A 15,593-nucleotide genomic window follows, 5' to 3' on the forward strand; every position below is an offset into this window, starting at 1 on the left:
CAAACATGCGTAATGGACAGGGAAGGTATTTATTCCTGGGAATGGATTCTGTATATTGATTGCAAAGCTATTTTCACAAGCGGGGTGCCGTTGCCAGAAGACGAGCCTCAGCATGTCCAGCGAAATACGATTCAAATTGAATCTGGCTGCTGACATTAATACGTTTTCTGTGTTGCTATCTGACACAGAGATCATGGCCACCTTTGGTCCCCTTCACCGTGATCCATGTCTTATTTTTCAACACCTCGTGTCCTGCCTCTCTGTGCTGCTCAGGTGCCACAGACTCTGCCTCCTCTTCCTCCTCCTCCTCTTCGTCTTTCGTCAACGGAGCAACTAGTAAGAACCTGCCTGCGGTGCAGACGGTGGCCCCGATGCCCGAAGACACGATGGAGAACATGAGGTCAGAAATCTCAGCATCATGAAGCCCTCAACCGCTTCAGCCTTTCACTGTCGTCCCACTTGTTTTGTTTTTTTTTTTCGTCCTGTTTTGCTTTTTTATTTTTGTGTTGGTTTATTTTTTTCCCCTCCTCTGTCTGCCCCTTTTCCACCTCATCCTCATCCCTTCATCTCTCACCAGCAGTTTACTCACACAGTCATAATTCGACATTAAAGTCTTCAGTCTAATTTAGCTTGAAATTGGCAGCAGCGTGGGTGCCCCTCCTTGTTAAATTTGAGGCTAGGATAAATAATACGTGATGTTATCAGCTTCTTAAGAGCGTCAGGAGCACTCGAGACGTGAAGAGTATCTTCACAAATTACAGCCCTGAGCTTTCAGTGTGACTTTCAAATCACTAGAAGTTAAAAGTCGGAGGAATAACGGCTCCAGACTGACTCAACTGCTGTTAAAAGTATGCTGGATGAGTCTTGTTATAGCTCTGATTCTGGTGTTTTTGTTGCACATGCCTCCTGCTGCGACACACAGAAACCACCGACACATCTTACAGTCTGCACTCGGCACTCAGAATTGAACTCACTGCGGCCTGGAGCGACGTTTACGCAACGCTTCCTTTACAACCCCTTGTGGCGTCATTAAGATGCGGACTGATGAAATCCATTGTGGTCCACAGAAAATCACGTAGCTGATGGTGAAATCAAAATCTCACAAAAATGTAGTGGGATCAAGAAATTGTAGATCTGTGGGTTAATGTTACGGTTTATGCTGTGGAGTGTGAAAAGCTATTAATCCATCCCGATCATTTCTAAAACTCAACACTTTTAAATGCATTTCAGACGACGTATCTGGAAACTTGTAAATGGAATTGTTATTAACTTGTGTTTTATTTCTCTCCCCATGCTGTGTAGGTGTCACTAATAAAACCTAAGCTACCTCGCAACTTGAGGCTGTTACTAACTAGGAAATAACATTAATAAGAAGAAATAACCTGTCGTGTAAATATAGAAGCAATTTGTTCTGTAATACTCATGTTAATGCACTTTCTCCCTGGAATTGTTAGCAGATTAATTGTTCTTCTAAAAGTGCACACACACGTGAGTGGGTGGGCCGCGTGTGTGAGTATGTGTTTCTTAATCAGCGCGCATGTCTGTGTGTATGTGTGTGTGTGTGTTTTTTGTATATATGTGTGTATGTGTGTGTGTGGTTTGTATTGCAGTGCCTATTGTGAAGTGGCGCAGTGTGCGCTGCGCAGCGGTCAGACGCCCCCTGAGCTCAAGTCTTTTAGCTCTCTGGCAGGCTTCCAGGCAGCCCCCCGAGATGCAGGACAGTGTTTTAGGCAAGGAGATGCTCGCCGTGTCCCCATGACCTTCCCCCTGACCCCAACCCCCCCACCTCCCCCCACTACACACCCCTCTCCTACGCCCAGCCACTACTAAATGTTCCCAGGCCACATGCAAGAAAAGACGGACCGCCTTGCCGTGGCCGGATGCTAACGGCGCTAACAGCTAGCATCACTCCAGTGTTTCTGTCAGAAGCTGGTGGCCTGGTGTTTTACAGTCTGTCACTTCTTGCATGGTCCTTGACTCACACTAACTCCAAACTCCAGATCAGACCTGATTCAAAATCTTCTAACCTTCCTTTTTTATTTATTTATTTGTTTGTTTGTTTTTTGCATCTTGTGCTGAGATTAGGTTAAAACTAATTTCTGCTCACCAGGCCAAAAGTGAAAGTCACATTTTATCCGCTTTGCCTTTGTTGTTCTACTTCACTTTTCTCCATTTCTAAAGTTTAAAGCCACATGTTTGCAAATTTATAAAGCAAATCGAGCTGAAATATTCATGGTGTTTTGAATGGAGTTTTAGGTTCCTCCTGCATTAAACAATCAGCTTTCCGAACTGTGGAGCAACCCATCTTTTCTTCCAAACACTAACACAGACATAGTGCTACCACATCAAACCTTCGTAACATATTTAATTCTGATTCTTTTGTGTCCTCTGTCCTCTTTTCTTTCATTTCACTCACCTCCCTCCTCCATTGTGCTTCTCTCCTCCTCTCTCCTCCTCTGCTCATCTGTCAGGCATGCTTTCCTTCCTCCCCTCTGCTCCTCCCGTGCATTCCCCTGAGGTTTTCCTCACAGACTATAGAACACACATCTCTGTGTAGACTTTTATTTATTTATTTATTTTGTTTTTTAACCCTTCACTACATTTTTTTCCCTCATCTTTTTTTTCTAATTTTCTACGCTCCGCAGCATCACCACCAAGCTGGAGCGTGCCTTGGAGAAGGTGGCGCCCTTGCTGAGGGAGATCTTTGTGGACTTTGCGCCCTTCCTGTCCAGGACGCTGCTGGGTAGCCATGGGCAGGAACTGCTCATAGAAGGTACAGGTGCTGTACACGGCTCCTTTTTCTCTAACTGGCGTCTCTCTGTGGAGTCTCCTCATTCACTGTCCCTCACTGCGGTGTTTGTAAGAGAAAGAAGTGAGTGAATGAACGGAGGTGTGATGGTGTGACAGAGAGAGAGAGAGAGAGTGAGTGAGTGTCTTTGAGCTGGCTGCTTCACTCATTCGTCAAAAGGTACGAAGTCGGTATTTCGCACTACTTTGAACTAGCTAGTCAGGTGTGTCGTATTTTTAGATGAGCTTATGATGACTTTTAGACTCACTTTTATTGCAGATTGCGCTCGGCGTGTCGCAGTCATCCCTCTCCCACCTGCTTCCTGGCGTCCTGTTTTTGTAATCCACTGTCTCAGTGTTGATCTCTTCCTCCTCCTCCTCCTCCTCCTCCTCCTCCTCCTCCTCCTCCTGCTGCTCCTCTCTCCTGCCTGATCCTTTCCTCTGCTGTTTGTTCCTGTCTTTTCTGTGGCATGCTTTTTATAAATCTGACTATGGTGACTGTATACAATAGTAAAAAAAACAAAACCACTGACACTACAGTGTCTCCTTTGATGGTATTTTTCTGCCTTGCAGAGGTGTGTGTGCTTGTGCGTGTGCGTGTGTGTGTGAGTGCGCGTGTGTGAGAAAGTAAGAGAGAGAGAGACTCCTGACGGTGCTCCGTGTCTCTGTGCTGCAGGTCTGGTGTGTATGAAGTCGAGCACATCCGTAGTGGAGCTTGTAATGCTGCTCTGTTCTCAGGTGGGTAAACTCCCGCTTCTCCGTCTCCTCACACTTCCCACTGGATCAAATGTAAAACTGTCACATTTCGAGCCGATCCTGACACTTTGCAGTTGATCTTGTTGTCGTTTTTCCACCACTTGTGACCATCAGAGTTCAGTGCAGGGAAGCCGAGGCAGTGTTGACCTGCTGTGAATCATGTGTGACGATGTAATGATTGCGAACGTGGTGAAATACAGCTTAAATACAGCGTAATAGGAACTTTCCATGTAGGTCACGTGTACCTAGCTATCAAAAAATGAATACATCACAAAAGCAGCGCTAATCAATGAGCGCAGGAATCTGTCATTCATTCGTCTCCCTTCTGTCAAAAGTCAGCGACTCAAGTTTCCGTCAAGAATTCTCCAAAGACAGAGTGAGACTCACCGTTACAGAGCTTTTCCTCAGGCGGCATCGGTGAACGATTTTCTTTAAAGTTATGAAGTTTGTCTCCCTTCCGCTCCGTCTTTTGTTGGATTCCGGCCTCTCACCCCTGAAGAGCCCTCCGGTTCTCCGCTCTCGAGTCCCGCCGCGGCGTTCTTTTCTCGTCTCTCTTCTTTTCGGACACGTCTTCACTCGTGGAGCCAGTCACCTCTGCTTTTCTGGTCAATTTTAACCGGGTGCTTCAGCCGCGGCTGCTTTCATCTCCCGTCGCTCCTCACACACACACCGCCCTCTCCTCTCACCACTCCCTTTTCCCTTCCCGTCTCCGGCGCTCCTCTGGGCGGCTGCTCGTCAGCATGTATAGTATTACCGCCGGCTCCGGCCTCGTCTGCCATTAGAGGCCCGAGAGAGCGAACCCTAGCCCAGAAATCGATCCCGCGGAAGGGAGGATGTAACAGGAGACGGTCCCACGTGTCCTTGACGGCCTTAAGAGCCCAGTGCAGCTAATGGAGCTCTGATAGTTGGAGGCTTTCAGCAGCACTCTCATCCTGCTCCACTTTCAGACGCTCATGCGACACGTTCACTTATTGCGGGTCTCTATTCGTTGACGCTCGGAGCTATTGGGGTGTTTTCTCGTCCTCGTTCTGAGTGCCGTACACTGTTTGCACCACGTCAAGTATATTGAGCTGCTCATTTGTTTTAATACCTTTTTATATTGACTGAGTGATTTTTTTTTTTTTTTGATCTGCCTTGAAAAATATAACGCTTTTCACCTAAGCGCCAATATTTATATATTTACATAATAACATTGCACTCAACCGTTTTTCTTTTGTTTGTTTGTACGTTCGTGCTTCAGAGACTCATTTTCCAACAAAAAAAATGTATTTAATCGGCTCTGCCAGCCATGATTCAGAACACTGATTTCCACGCGTCTTTCCCATTTTTTTCAGGAGTGGCAAAACTCCATTCAGAAGAACGCCGGACTGGCCTTCATCGAGCTCATCAACGAAGGAAGGTAATCCATCACGCCAAACCACCGCAGCGTGTGCGGTTCACACACGGTAGCACTAATACTGTCATCAGTGCTTAACAGCTAATGGGAGTGATACAGGCCTAATGAGGGCCTTGCTAGGATAACCGCACAGTGCCATGTGCGTTCAGCGGGAAGCCCAACCATTAGACTGCAATTAAGCTTACGTCTGACTGTGCCGGTCTAATTTCAGTGCCTGTAATCCAGCTGGGTTTTTTTTTTTTTTTTCAACTTTGTTTATTGGAGTGTCTGTATAAAAGACAAGAGAAAATTAAAACAGAGCGTATGGATTAAAAAGAAGACGACGATGCATGCAGGCTGTGTTATTGCCTTCCTCTTCCTGTCAGACTCCTGTGCCACGCCATGAAGGATCATATTGTGCGCGTGGCCAACGAAGCGGAGTTCATCCTGAACAGGCAGAGAGCGGAGGATGTGCACAAGCACGCCGAGTTTGAGGTACGCACGCGAACGTCGCCCGCGCTCCCCGTTTGTCAGTAAAGTCAGATTATGCCCCTTTTTGTGATGCTGTCTGGTTTTCCTCCCAGTCTAACTGCGCCCAGTACGCTGCTGACCGGAGAGAGGAGGAGAAGATGTGCGATCACCTCATCAGCGCCGCCAAGCACAGAGATCACGTGACGGCCAATCAGCTGAAACAGAAGATCCTCAACATCCTGACCAATAAGCACGGAGCGTGGGGGACGATGTCGCAGAGGTGAGACGGGCGTTTTCCACGTGACCCTGCAGATTCCGACAGAGTGAATAAATGTGAAGCTTCATGAAGCAACAAATCAAGACTTACTCAACTGTCACAAACCACTGCGCTCACACTGAGTTGTTTCCTGACCTGGTAGCTGCCTCGCAGCGCTGTGTGACTGATCTCCTTCGTTTAGCACATCCGCATGCACGCATTAAATCTGCGATTGCCTGTTATCCAGGTCTGCCTCCAGGCTGGCAGCTTTTCTGAGAACATGTGCTGAAACTCCCAAGACATGTGACGTAAAACATCTGAAGCTCGTCTTCTTCACGTCAGGACGCTTCACTCGGAGAACACATGCTCTTTAATTAAATTCCATTCTGAGTTCTCCATGTCTGAGGATATTCTTAACTTTAAATGAATAAACTTGTACTTTAGATCTTGTTTTCTTTATTAAAAGTTTTGCTTCTGCAGAGTTCCTGAATTTATTAGTTGTTTTTTTACTCTCAGTAAAAAAGCAGGTTATTGCCGTGTCAAGAGATCAAACTTTGTCCTTTATTACAGTAACGAGGAACCTTTCTGCTGCAGGAAATTAGTTTCGGGAGCTGCTGGCAGTAATGTCAAATGCAGCTTTAGGATCTGTCAACTTTCCCTCACGCCCATTAGGATGACCTATCATTTGCGCCTCCTTTTTTGTGTCCGCAGTCAACTGCATGACTTCTGGCGTTTAGACTACTGGGAGGACGATCTGAGGAGGAGACGGAGATTCGTGCGAAATGCCTTCGGGTCGACGCACGCCGACGTGTCGCTCAAAGCCCTGGAGGATTACGGTCAGTAATGTGACCCAACTCAAAGTTTTCCCTCTCAGTAAACTTCCGCTTTATGCATATTCTTCTAAAAATACCCTCATCCACACACACACACACACACACACACAGGGACGGAGGAGGAGGAGGAGGAGGGTCCCAAGTCGAAAAAGAATTTCCGCAGCCAATCCGTGGTGGCCCAGAATCCGGAGGCGGAGCTAATGCTGGAGGGAGACGACGACGCCGTGAGCCTGCTGCAGGAGAAAGAGATCGATAACCTCGCCGGTGAGATCCACACACACAAAAAGAACCAAAGACACACACACACACACACCGCATTGCAGTTGAACTAAAGAGTACGCTATTTATGACTTCTGTTTTTAGTCCGTTTCCGTCCAAGACTTTTTACCTCCAAAGGCAAGTCGAACATTCGAAAGTTTCGCAGCTCCACTAACCATCCAGCTGATTAATCCGGCTGGAGAAGACGAATCCATAATCTACTAAAATCTGATCTTAGTGGAAAACCCTAAACATCCCGTATACTCCAGAGTTTTCTCTGTTTTTCACAAAAGCACAAACAAAAAGGAAATGATTGAAACTAACATGACGGTGCTCAAATCTGCTGCTGGGTGATCTCCTGTGTGTGTGTTCAGTGCTGCGGTGGGATGTTATTAATCCGCTCATCGCCCTTTAGGCCCGGTGGTTCTCAGCACTCCTGCTCAGCTGGTGGCGCCGGTGGTGGTGGCCCGAGGGACTCTGTCCATCACCACCACGGAGATCTACTTTGAGGTCGACGAGGACGATCCAACATTCAAGAAGATGGACGCCAAAGTGAGAGAAAACGTCTTTTTTTTTTTTTTTTAAAGCTGACGAATGCACAAAAACAGAAATACTTGAATTCCCTTCCACGGTTGTTATGCTAGCTTTTCGCCGGTCTTACACTTAAGATATATTTTTCACAGTTTTAATGCTTGTTTTTGAGTCATTCTTTCATATTTTCGGGGGGGGAAATGATCTTTACTGTCCATCTCAACAGGTGTTGGCCTACTCAGAGGGTCTGCATGGCAAGTGGATGTTCAGTGAGATCCGGGCGGTCTTCTCTCGACGTTACCTGCTGCAGAATACAGGACTGGAAGTCTTCATGGCAAACAGAAGTGAGTCATTTATAGAGTCTGTCAAGCTGAAACTGGAAAGCTCTTTCATGAATATGATAAAGACTTTATTCATCTCAAAGGAAATGTATTTGTTTAACCGCTGTGGGCATGTTTATATCGAAAAACTAACCAGTAATATAGGAATTAGATGCGCATCGGTCAAGATTAACGGCACAAACAAAGTATTTTCTTCAAAGTTCTGCCTCATTATGGCTCAAATAAATATATTGTTTCGTCACAGCTAAAGGCAAATGAGTGATTAATCCAGTATTTCACACATGTTCTCTGTCGTGTCTTCCCTCCAGCGTCGGTGATGTTTAACTTCCCCGACCAGGCCACGGTCAAGCGGGTGGTGTACAGCCTCCCCCGGGTGGGAGTGGGAACGAGTTACGGCCTGCCACAGGCCAGGTAAACACCCGGCTCAGAGGCACTGATCAGGCTTGACGAAGCGAATTGTATTTCATCGTGTGTTCCTGTGTCAGGCGGATTTCCTTGGCCACTCCCCGTCAGCTCTTCAAATCGTCCAACATGACGCAGCGCTGGCAGAGGAGAGAGATCTCCAACTTCGAGTACCTCATGTTCCTCAATACTATCGCAGGTATATGAGTTTAACAAGCTCTCATCCAGTACTGTGCATCCAGTCCTTGAAACATTGTTTAAGCTTTTTATTGCTCAAACTCACAAGAAAATCAGATGTATGTTTTTTTTTTTTTTTTTCCATTTCAAGCATTGAAGCACTTTTCTTCCTGTGTGATGCGGAGTGTTTCTGTTGTTCTGGCTTGGAGATGTTAGTAATGTGACCTTGTTGGTTTGAACTGACAGTTTCTATCGTGCCTTTTATTTTTTTTATTCCTGCTCATGGCCGATCTATAGGAAACTCTAAAAAAAATACTTAGACAGAAAAGAGGAGTCAATGAGACTGAAAACTTTGAGTCTTGAATGAACAGATAAGGCCAGTGATAATTAACTTCCTTTAAGTCACGTGGATATATCACTCTGGGTATATGAGATGTGGACGTGATCTGCAGAACAACCTGGTTCCTCATAAATCTGTGAATGTCTTTTACACTTGTACAGAAGCAACATTTGTAAACCATGTAAATGTGTGATTTCACATTCCCTTGGATTTTTGTGTTTATTTTTGCCCTGTAGGGAGAACCTACAATGATTTGAACCAGTACCCGGTCTTCCCCTGGGTCCTGACCAACTACGATTCAGAGGAGCTCGATCTCACTCTGCCTGGAAACTTCAGAGACCTTTCCAAGGTGAGAGCGCTCGGACACACGGCGCCTTTTTTCTAAGGAATTGCACGTCTTCCGCATGAACGTGTTGCGAATCCAAATGATTTTTAAAATGCAGGTTAAGCAGTGTGACCTATTGCACGCCACCAAGGCCGAGGAGCAGTCTCCCATGTCTGAATTAACACCAAATACTAAACCTTGAAACATTTTTTTATGCTGATAGTTTGGAAAAAATAACATTAAATGCATCTAATTCTTCATTCTTCACCTTCCAGCCGATTGGTGCGCTGAATCCCAAGCGAGCGGCGTTTTACGCGGAGCGCTACGAGACGTGGGACGACGACAGCGCGCCTTCGCACCACTACACAACCCTGTACTCCACTGCTCATTCAACACTGATGTGGATGCTCAGAATAGTGAGTGCCGACTCAAAGTCCGGCCTTCAGGAGAGTTTTCACCGCGTGCTGAATGAATGTCTCCGCTTGTGCGCCCGCAGGAGCCCTTCACCACGTTCTTCCTCAATGCTAACGATTGTAAGTTCGACCATCCGGAGAGGGCCTTCTCTGGCATCGGCCGTGCGTGGAGGAACTGTCAGAGGGACACGGCCGACGTGAAGGCGAGCACAAAGCTTTTATTATTAGTTTTATAAACTCTATAACCCAGTGAAGTTGTCGGTCATTTGAAATTTGAAATGCGTCATCGTAACTTTTGTGAATGAATGAATTTTCTGTTTGTGTCGAACAGGAGTTGATCCCAGAGTTCTACTACTTGCCAGAGATGTTTGTCAACAGCAACGAGTACGAACTCGGGATGCGCGACGACGGCGTCCCCGTGTGTGACGTGGAGCTTCCAGCCTGGGCCAAGAAGCCGGAGGATTTCGTCCGCATTAACCGCATGGTGAGAGAAACAACCTCACAAGCTCTAAAATGCAGAATTATGCAGATTTTTTTTGTGTGTGTGTGTTTCCATTGAATCCACTGAATGGATTCTGAACTTTTCTCCACCTCTGTGCAGGCTTTGGAGAGCGAGTTTGTGTCGTGCCAGCTTCACCAGTGGATCGATCTAATATTTGGCTACAAACAGCGAGGGCCGGAAGCAGTCCGAGCTCTCAACGTGTTCAACTTCCTGTCTTACGAGGGAGCGGTCAACCTGGACAATCTGGAGTCTGTGCAGCGGGAGGCGAGTTTCTCTGAAAACTCGTCACAATCATCACTTTCACAAAGCAACACATGCTTCCAGCGCCTGTTCTCTTCACAATCAGCATTAAGAAGGATATTTGATAATCTTATTTCTACTGTAACGTTTTAATCCCTTCTCCGACTGCAGGTTATGGAGACCCAGATTCAAGTCAGTGGTCAGGTGCCGTCCCAGCTGCTGATCGAGCCACACCCTCCTCGCTCCTCCGCCATGCACCTGGTGAGAAACCCTCGGCAGCGTCAGCCCAGATTCAGCCGAACGTTTCATTTACTCAGGTTTAAGGAAATTAAAGCATCTGCAGCCACAAAGCACACCTCAGTTAATGAGAAGTATAGCTTTCACTATTTCCTTCCGTAGTCTTTATATTTAGAGTCTGATTTGCATGTTTCTTCATGGTTCTTGTTCTAAAAGGCAACAGGATGCGGTGTTGAAGACGTTTCATGTCTTCAACACGTTACGTCCGGTTGCTTTTTGAATCAGGAAATGTGGATGCTGTGATCCGGACGACTGAGAGTCTTCCCAGGCGTCTCAGCTCTCGTCTCCCACCAGCAGTTAGCGGCTCTCACATGAGAACCATGTGGGACGTCGTTACATACGGAGGCGTATGTAACGACGTCTTGGCCTCTCCGCCCTCCCTGCTGCCTCGAGCGGCACGAGGCCTCCGTGTCTCGACACCCGAGCCTTCCATGTCAACCCAAACCCCCCCACCACCCCCCGAACCAACCAGCGCCTCCACCCCCCCTCCCGGGCCTAGAGCCACCCTCAGTGTGTGTACCTACTCTGACCCTGGGCTCCCACTAATATACCTTCTCCCCTCCCTCCCTTTGTCCCATCTGTTCTGTCTCTCCCCCCCTCCTTTGTCTCCATCTCCCCAACCCTTCCTCCCCCCAAACCTCCTCCTCTCGCTCTGCCCTTGTCTCTCTCTCTCTCTCTCTCTCTCTCTCTCTCTCTCTGTCTGTCTCACCAGTGTTTCCTTCCCCAGAGCCCTCTGATGTTTAAGGATCAGATGCAGCAGGACGTCATCATGGTGCTGAAGTTCCCCTCCAACTCCCCCGTCACGCACGTGGCGGCCAACACGCTGCCGCACCTCAGCATACCGGCCGCCGTCACCGTCACGTGCAGCCGGCTGTTCGCGGTGAACCGCTGGCACAACACCGTCGGTGAGCTCCGAGGCGAACGAGCGTGTTGAACTCAATCCAAGCTTACGAGTCTTTGAGCTGCATCTTGTTTGAACTGATTCGCTTTTTTTAAGTCTTGATGTGAGGGTTTGATTCCGAGTTGGAGCATGGAGGGCATCCGTTTAATGAAACAAACACACGGAGCAGCTTCTCTTCTTACTGGTCCACGCTCTGTGTGTTAATTATGAACTGCATTAATGACCGCATTAGCATAAAAGCTGGCTTTAATTAATCATGGTAATGTAATTATGGTAGATCAAGTGATTATTGCTAAGGATTACTATCAGGGCTTCCATCGGGAGTGTGTTCAACCAGGCGATCTCGTGCAAGCCGGCTGAGTTTTTCCCTTCATGTTGATTTGATATCATATCTCTGGACCCTCTAGGCCTCCGCGGCGCTCCGGGGTACTCCCTGGAACAGGCTCATCATCTCCCCATCGAGATGGACCCTCTTATAGGTGAGTGTGCGCGCACCTGCACAGCGCACGCTTTTGTCTTCGGCTCCTCTAATAACACTGAAACCGCTGCCCTTTTTTTTTTCTTTTTTATTTAATGTGCAGACATAATAATCCTAAATGACAGTATCTGTTGTAATTGCAGCCAGCAGTAATAATGTTATGGATGTAATTTTCTGTAATCAGATGATGGGGGGGGCAGCCGGGTCGCTGGGGGGGGGTTGAAGTCAGTGCATCACGTGACACACTGGGGATTTATACACATATATTGCTGCAAACAGGACTAACTGCTCATAAATGACTGACCTGAGGGGCGAATTACGAGAGCGGCTCAGAGTTCATGAGACGGGCAATTAACTGTGTTGTGTCTGCATCAACATTTCCGTGCAGCAAATAACTCAGGCGTGAACAAGCGTCAGATCACCGACCTGGTGGACCAGAGCATCCAGATCAACACCCACTGCTTTGTGGTCACCGCTGACAACCGCTACATCCTGGTCTGCGGCTTCTGGGACAAGAGCTTCCGTGTTTACTCCACAGAAACCGGTTAGTTTTTCTATTATTTATAAGATCTCCACGGGAGAGTGTGGTGAAGACGTCCTCCTGGCTGGGAAGGCTTTTCTTTTAGACTCCTCATTGAAGTTGGAATTTAAAATTCTGTCACAAATCTTGCTCTGCATGTTTAGAAGAGATTTGCGGCGTGCAGTGAATCTCTGGGTTTGTCAGAGATTTCTTTAGCGTTGGTGTTTGTGGGTTTCTTTGCTGTGGGAACAGAAGCACAAACACGAAATGTCTTCGTCCCTCCTCTCCGCAGGGAAGCTGACCCAGATCGTCTTCGGCCACTGGGACGTGGTGACGTGCCTGGCTCGGTCGGAGTCGTACATCGGAGGCGACTGCTACATCGTGTCCGGCTCCAGAGACGCCACGCTCCTCCTGTGGTACTGGAGCGGACGGCACCACATCATCGGGGACAACCCCAACAACAGTGAGTGTCGACACGCCAGGGACGGCGTGCGTGCGCGCGCCGCCGTGGTGTGTGTTAATGCGTCTCTCCTGTGTCTCTACCTGTGTTATTCCCAGGCGACTACCCGGCGCCCAGAGCGGTGCTGACGGGGCACGACCACGAGGTGGTGTGTGTGTCCGTCTGTGCAGAGCTGGGGCTGGTCATCAGTGGAGCCAAAGGTCTGTCTGTCCAATGACATGTTTAACCCTATAAAATACATTTTAAATATCTCGTATAATTATTTTTAACACTGTATGCCTGAATAAAATCTTTGACGCCATCCTCCTCTCCCCCCCGCCCCCCTGCAGAGGGCCCCTGCCTGGTCCACACGATCACAGGGGACCTCCTGCGGGCCCTGGAGGGCCCGGAGCTGTGCCAGCGGCCGCGCCTCATCTCGGTGTCCAGCGAAGGACACTGCATCATCTACTACGAGAGAGGCCGCTTCTGCAACTTCAGCATCAACGGAAAGCTTCTGGCACAAATGGAGGTCAACGATTCCACACGGGTACGCTGCGCTGATCGCTCGGCTTTAATCGCCATATTGGAGCGATTGCCCTTTTGATGTACTCGCAAACCGTGGAACCGACGGCGTTTCCACGCGACGGATACATCACGGCCGCCTCTCTGCACTCCTCAGGCGATCCTGTTGAGCAGCGACGGGCAGAACCTGGTGACGGGAGGCGATAATGGAGTGGTGGAGGTGTGGCAGGCGTGCGACTTCAAGCAGCTTTACATCTATCCGGGCTGCGACGCCGGCATCCGCGCCATGGACCTGTCACACGACCAGAGGTAGAACAGGGCGGCCGCCATCGGGAATAGCTGATTTTCTTAACAGGACCAGAGAAATTACTCCAATCATGTCACAGAAATTAGTTTAATAGAGATGTTTTAACACATGCAGCCAAAAAAAAGAAAAAAAAAAGTTTCATCAGTTTGCTTCACACTCATATCATCTGTCCATCGATCAGGGCCGCTGCACACAGGGTCAGGAGTTTATTACAAGGCAAATACATTTTTCTGAAACACTCATATTCACACATGCAGGCAAGTCGGATTCTCGAATCAAGCGTTTCCTGATTTTGGACTGTGGGAGGACATAACGTGGCATTGATGTCATCCTCTGTGTTTCCTGCCTCCAGGACTTTGATCACCGGCATGGCGTCCGGCAGCATCGTGGCTTTCAACATAGACTTCAACCGCTGGCACTACGAGCACCAGAACAGGTACTGAGGCGGACGGCGTGAGGACGAGGAGGACGGAGAGGGGGCGGAGAGGAGGTGGTGCTTTCTGCCGTGTGTCAGCGACACGGGGAAACCACGGGTACCGAGGCGGGAGGAGAGACGAGTAGCCGACCTTAGGCTCTATTCCCCTGTGAAGTTCACTTGATTCGAGGACGCAGCCGCGCTGGTGGAGACGGCCTCCTCTGTGCATACGCGTGTGTGTGTGTGTGTGTGAGTGTGTGTGTGTGTAAAGCCACACAGACATATAATACCCAGAAGATACACACCAAAACCTGCTTGTAAAATAGAAAGACTGCAGTGAGGAGGGAGAGAGCAAGTGGAGGTCGATCGCAGTCGCACCACCCGCCGGACTGCTGTTTCCCGCTCCTGGCACCATTGATTCTTCACAGATAACTTCAGCTTTGTTTTAATTTCTCTTTTTTTTAAACTCTTCTTAAATTTACATTTCCAGCTTTTTAATTGACGGGATCTTCAGTCGGGGTCACATTTGTGTGCACAATTGATTAAATCACCTTTCGATGTGTCCAAACAGATTAGAAATGTCCAGATATGAACCAGCCCCACCCACGACTTTAAAACCGGTGCTATTGGCTTAACCTTAAATTCACCTCTGGAGAAAAAAACAACCTGGGGTTATAATTTCATGTTGTTTCCTTTCTAACGTTTCTTTTCTTTTACCCTGAGCGGAGTTCTGATCTGATTTCTTTGTAAATAAGGCTCTGCTTCCTTCAGAGTCGACACTTGTTCTTTCACTACACAAACTGCGCTTATCACCTTTAATTTATTAATGACTTGCTGTATGTAAAATACTGTGTAATAATTATAACGTCGACAAGACTGATGGTAATAACGGTGGTGGTGTGGAGGACGGTGATTGTTTTTGCCCGAACAAGGTGAATGATAAAGATTTGTAGCCATCGCCACCAAGGACGACCACCACAAGACTGACATGATTTCCTTTGTATATTCGGTGATTGTTTTGTCAAATATGTACATATAGTCTTGGTTCAGGCTTGTTGGGAGACTTAAATCAGCTGAATGAGACTGGAAGCGCAAAGGAAACCTTCACTTACCCACATTTGTTGATTATTTAAAAAGAAAAAAAAAGAGAATCAAATCAATGTAAAAGTTTGTTTTGTATTTGCACTTTGCACCAATCACATATCATTATTTATTAGCTTGGTTCTTTCTGGTCGGCTGCCATTTCGTTTAGGTCCATTTTCCTACGGGATTATTTGTGCATTGATGTTTGTATTTAAAGCGTTGAGCTCATGTGTGATTCTAAGTTTTACAACCTCACAGTTGTAAGCAATATCATGATTCTGTAGCTGATAGAGGCGAGAGGGCGGGCGGCGAGAGGATGAAATGTGAGATGATGTACCGTATGTGTGAAGCCATCTTGATCAAATGCGCACATGCACATACTCTATCGACAGGTTCAAACTTACGTATCCAAAAAAAAAGGTTAAATATTTTTGGATCTATGAAACCCTAAAAACTATTGTATTCATGTTTTATTGCAAAGATGTAAAATATGACATGTGTGAGTTGGAAAAAAAAAAAAATCATGATAAGAAAAATAAAATATGCAAAGAATTTGATGACTTGACTTCTTATTGGTAACGGACGCTGGTTAACTGAAAGATACTTCTGTGTGACTGTGAGACA

General features: G+C 47.3%; 1 protein-coding gene across 4 annotated transcripts in view; it reads left to right on the forward strand.

The window, feature by feature from the left end:
• The window catches only part of nbeaa (neurobeachin a), an 81,166-nt gene extending 66,144 nt beyond the window's left edge, over window positions 1–15,022 (forward strand). Inside the window, exons 35-61 of one of the 4 annotated variants that reach the window (XM_030100830.1) lie at window positions 274–400; window positions 1,611–1,730; window positions 2,646–2,779; window positions 3,464–3,525; window positions 4,878–4,942; window positions 5,305–5,413; window positions 5,503–5,669; window positions 6,357–6,481; window positions 6,590–6,742; window positions 7,152–7,288; window positions 7,494–7,611; window positions 7,917–8,019; window positions 8,094–8,209; window positions 8,764–8,876; window positions 9,128–9,268; window positions 9,349–9,468; window positions 9,597–9,749; window positions 9,867–10,031; window positions 10,179–10,268; window positions 11,017–11,209; window positions 11,613–11,684; window positions 12,072–12,227; window positions 12,496–12,666; window positions 12,762–12,863; window positions 12,993–13,189; window positions 13,322–13,473; window positions 13,824–15,022. In XM_030100830.1, coding sequence (XP_029956690.1) covers window positions 274–400; window positions 1,611–1,730; window positions 2,646–2,779; window positions 3,464–3,525; window positions 4,878–4,942; window positions 5,305–5,413; window positions 5,503–5,669; window positions 6,357–6,481; window positions 6,590–6,742; window positions 7,152–7,288; window positions 7,494–7,611; window positions 7,917–8,019; window positions 8,094–8,209; window positions 8,764–8,876; window positions 9,128–9,268; window positions 9,349–9,468; window positions 9,597–9,749; window positions 9,867–10,031; window positions 10,179–10,268; window positions 11,017–11,209; window positions 11,613–11,684; window positions 12,072–12,227; window positions 12,496–12,666; window positions 12,762–12,863; window positions 12,993–13,189; window positions 13,322–13,473; window positions 13,824–13,914 — 3,452 coding nt within the window. In that variant the 3' untranslated portion in view covers window positions 13,915–15,022. Of the gene's footprint in view, window positions 1–273; window positions 401–1,610; window positions 1,731–2,645; window positions 2,780–3,463; window positions 3,526–4,877; window positions 4,943–5,304; window positions 5,414–5,502; window positions 5,670–6,356; window positions 6,484–6,589; window positions 6,743–7,151; window positions 7,289–7,493; window positions 7,612–7,916; window positions 8,020–8,093; window positions 8,210–8,763; window positions 8,877–9,127; window positions 9,269–9,348; window positions 9,469–9,596; window positions 9,750–9,866; window positions 10,032–10,178; window positions 10,269–11,016; window positions 11,210–11,612; window positions 11,685–12,071; window positions 12,228–12,495; window positions 12,667–12,761; window positions 12,864–12,992; window positions 13,190–13,321; window positions 13,474–13,823 lie in introns of all 4 variants that reach the window. The other 3 variants (XM_030100832.1, XM_030100833.1, XM_030100834.1) reach the window with 3 other exon arrangements.
• Window positions 15,023–15,593: the final 571 nt, after the last annotated feature.

This window comes from Salarias fasciatus, chromosome 10 (genome assembly GCF_902148845.1).
Source record: "Salarias fasciatus chromosome 10, fSalaFa1.1, whole genome shotgun sequence".
Classification (NCBI taxonomy): Eukaryota; Metazoa; Chordata; class Actinopteri; order Blenniiformes; family Blenniidae; genus Salarias; species Salarias fasciatus.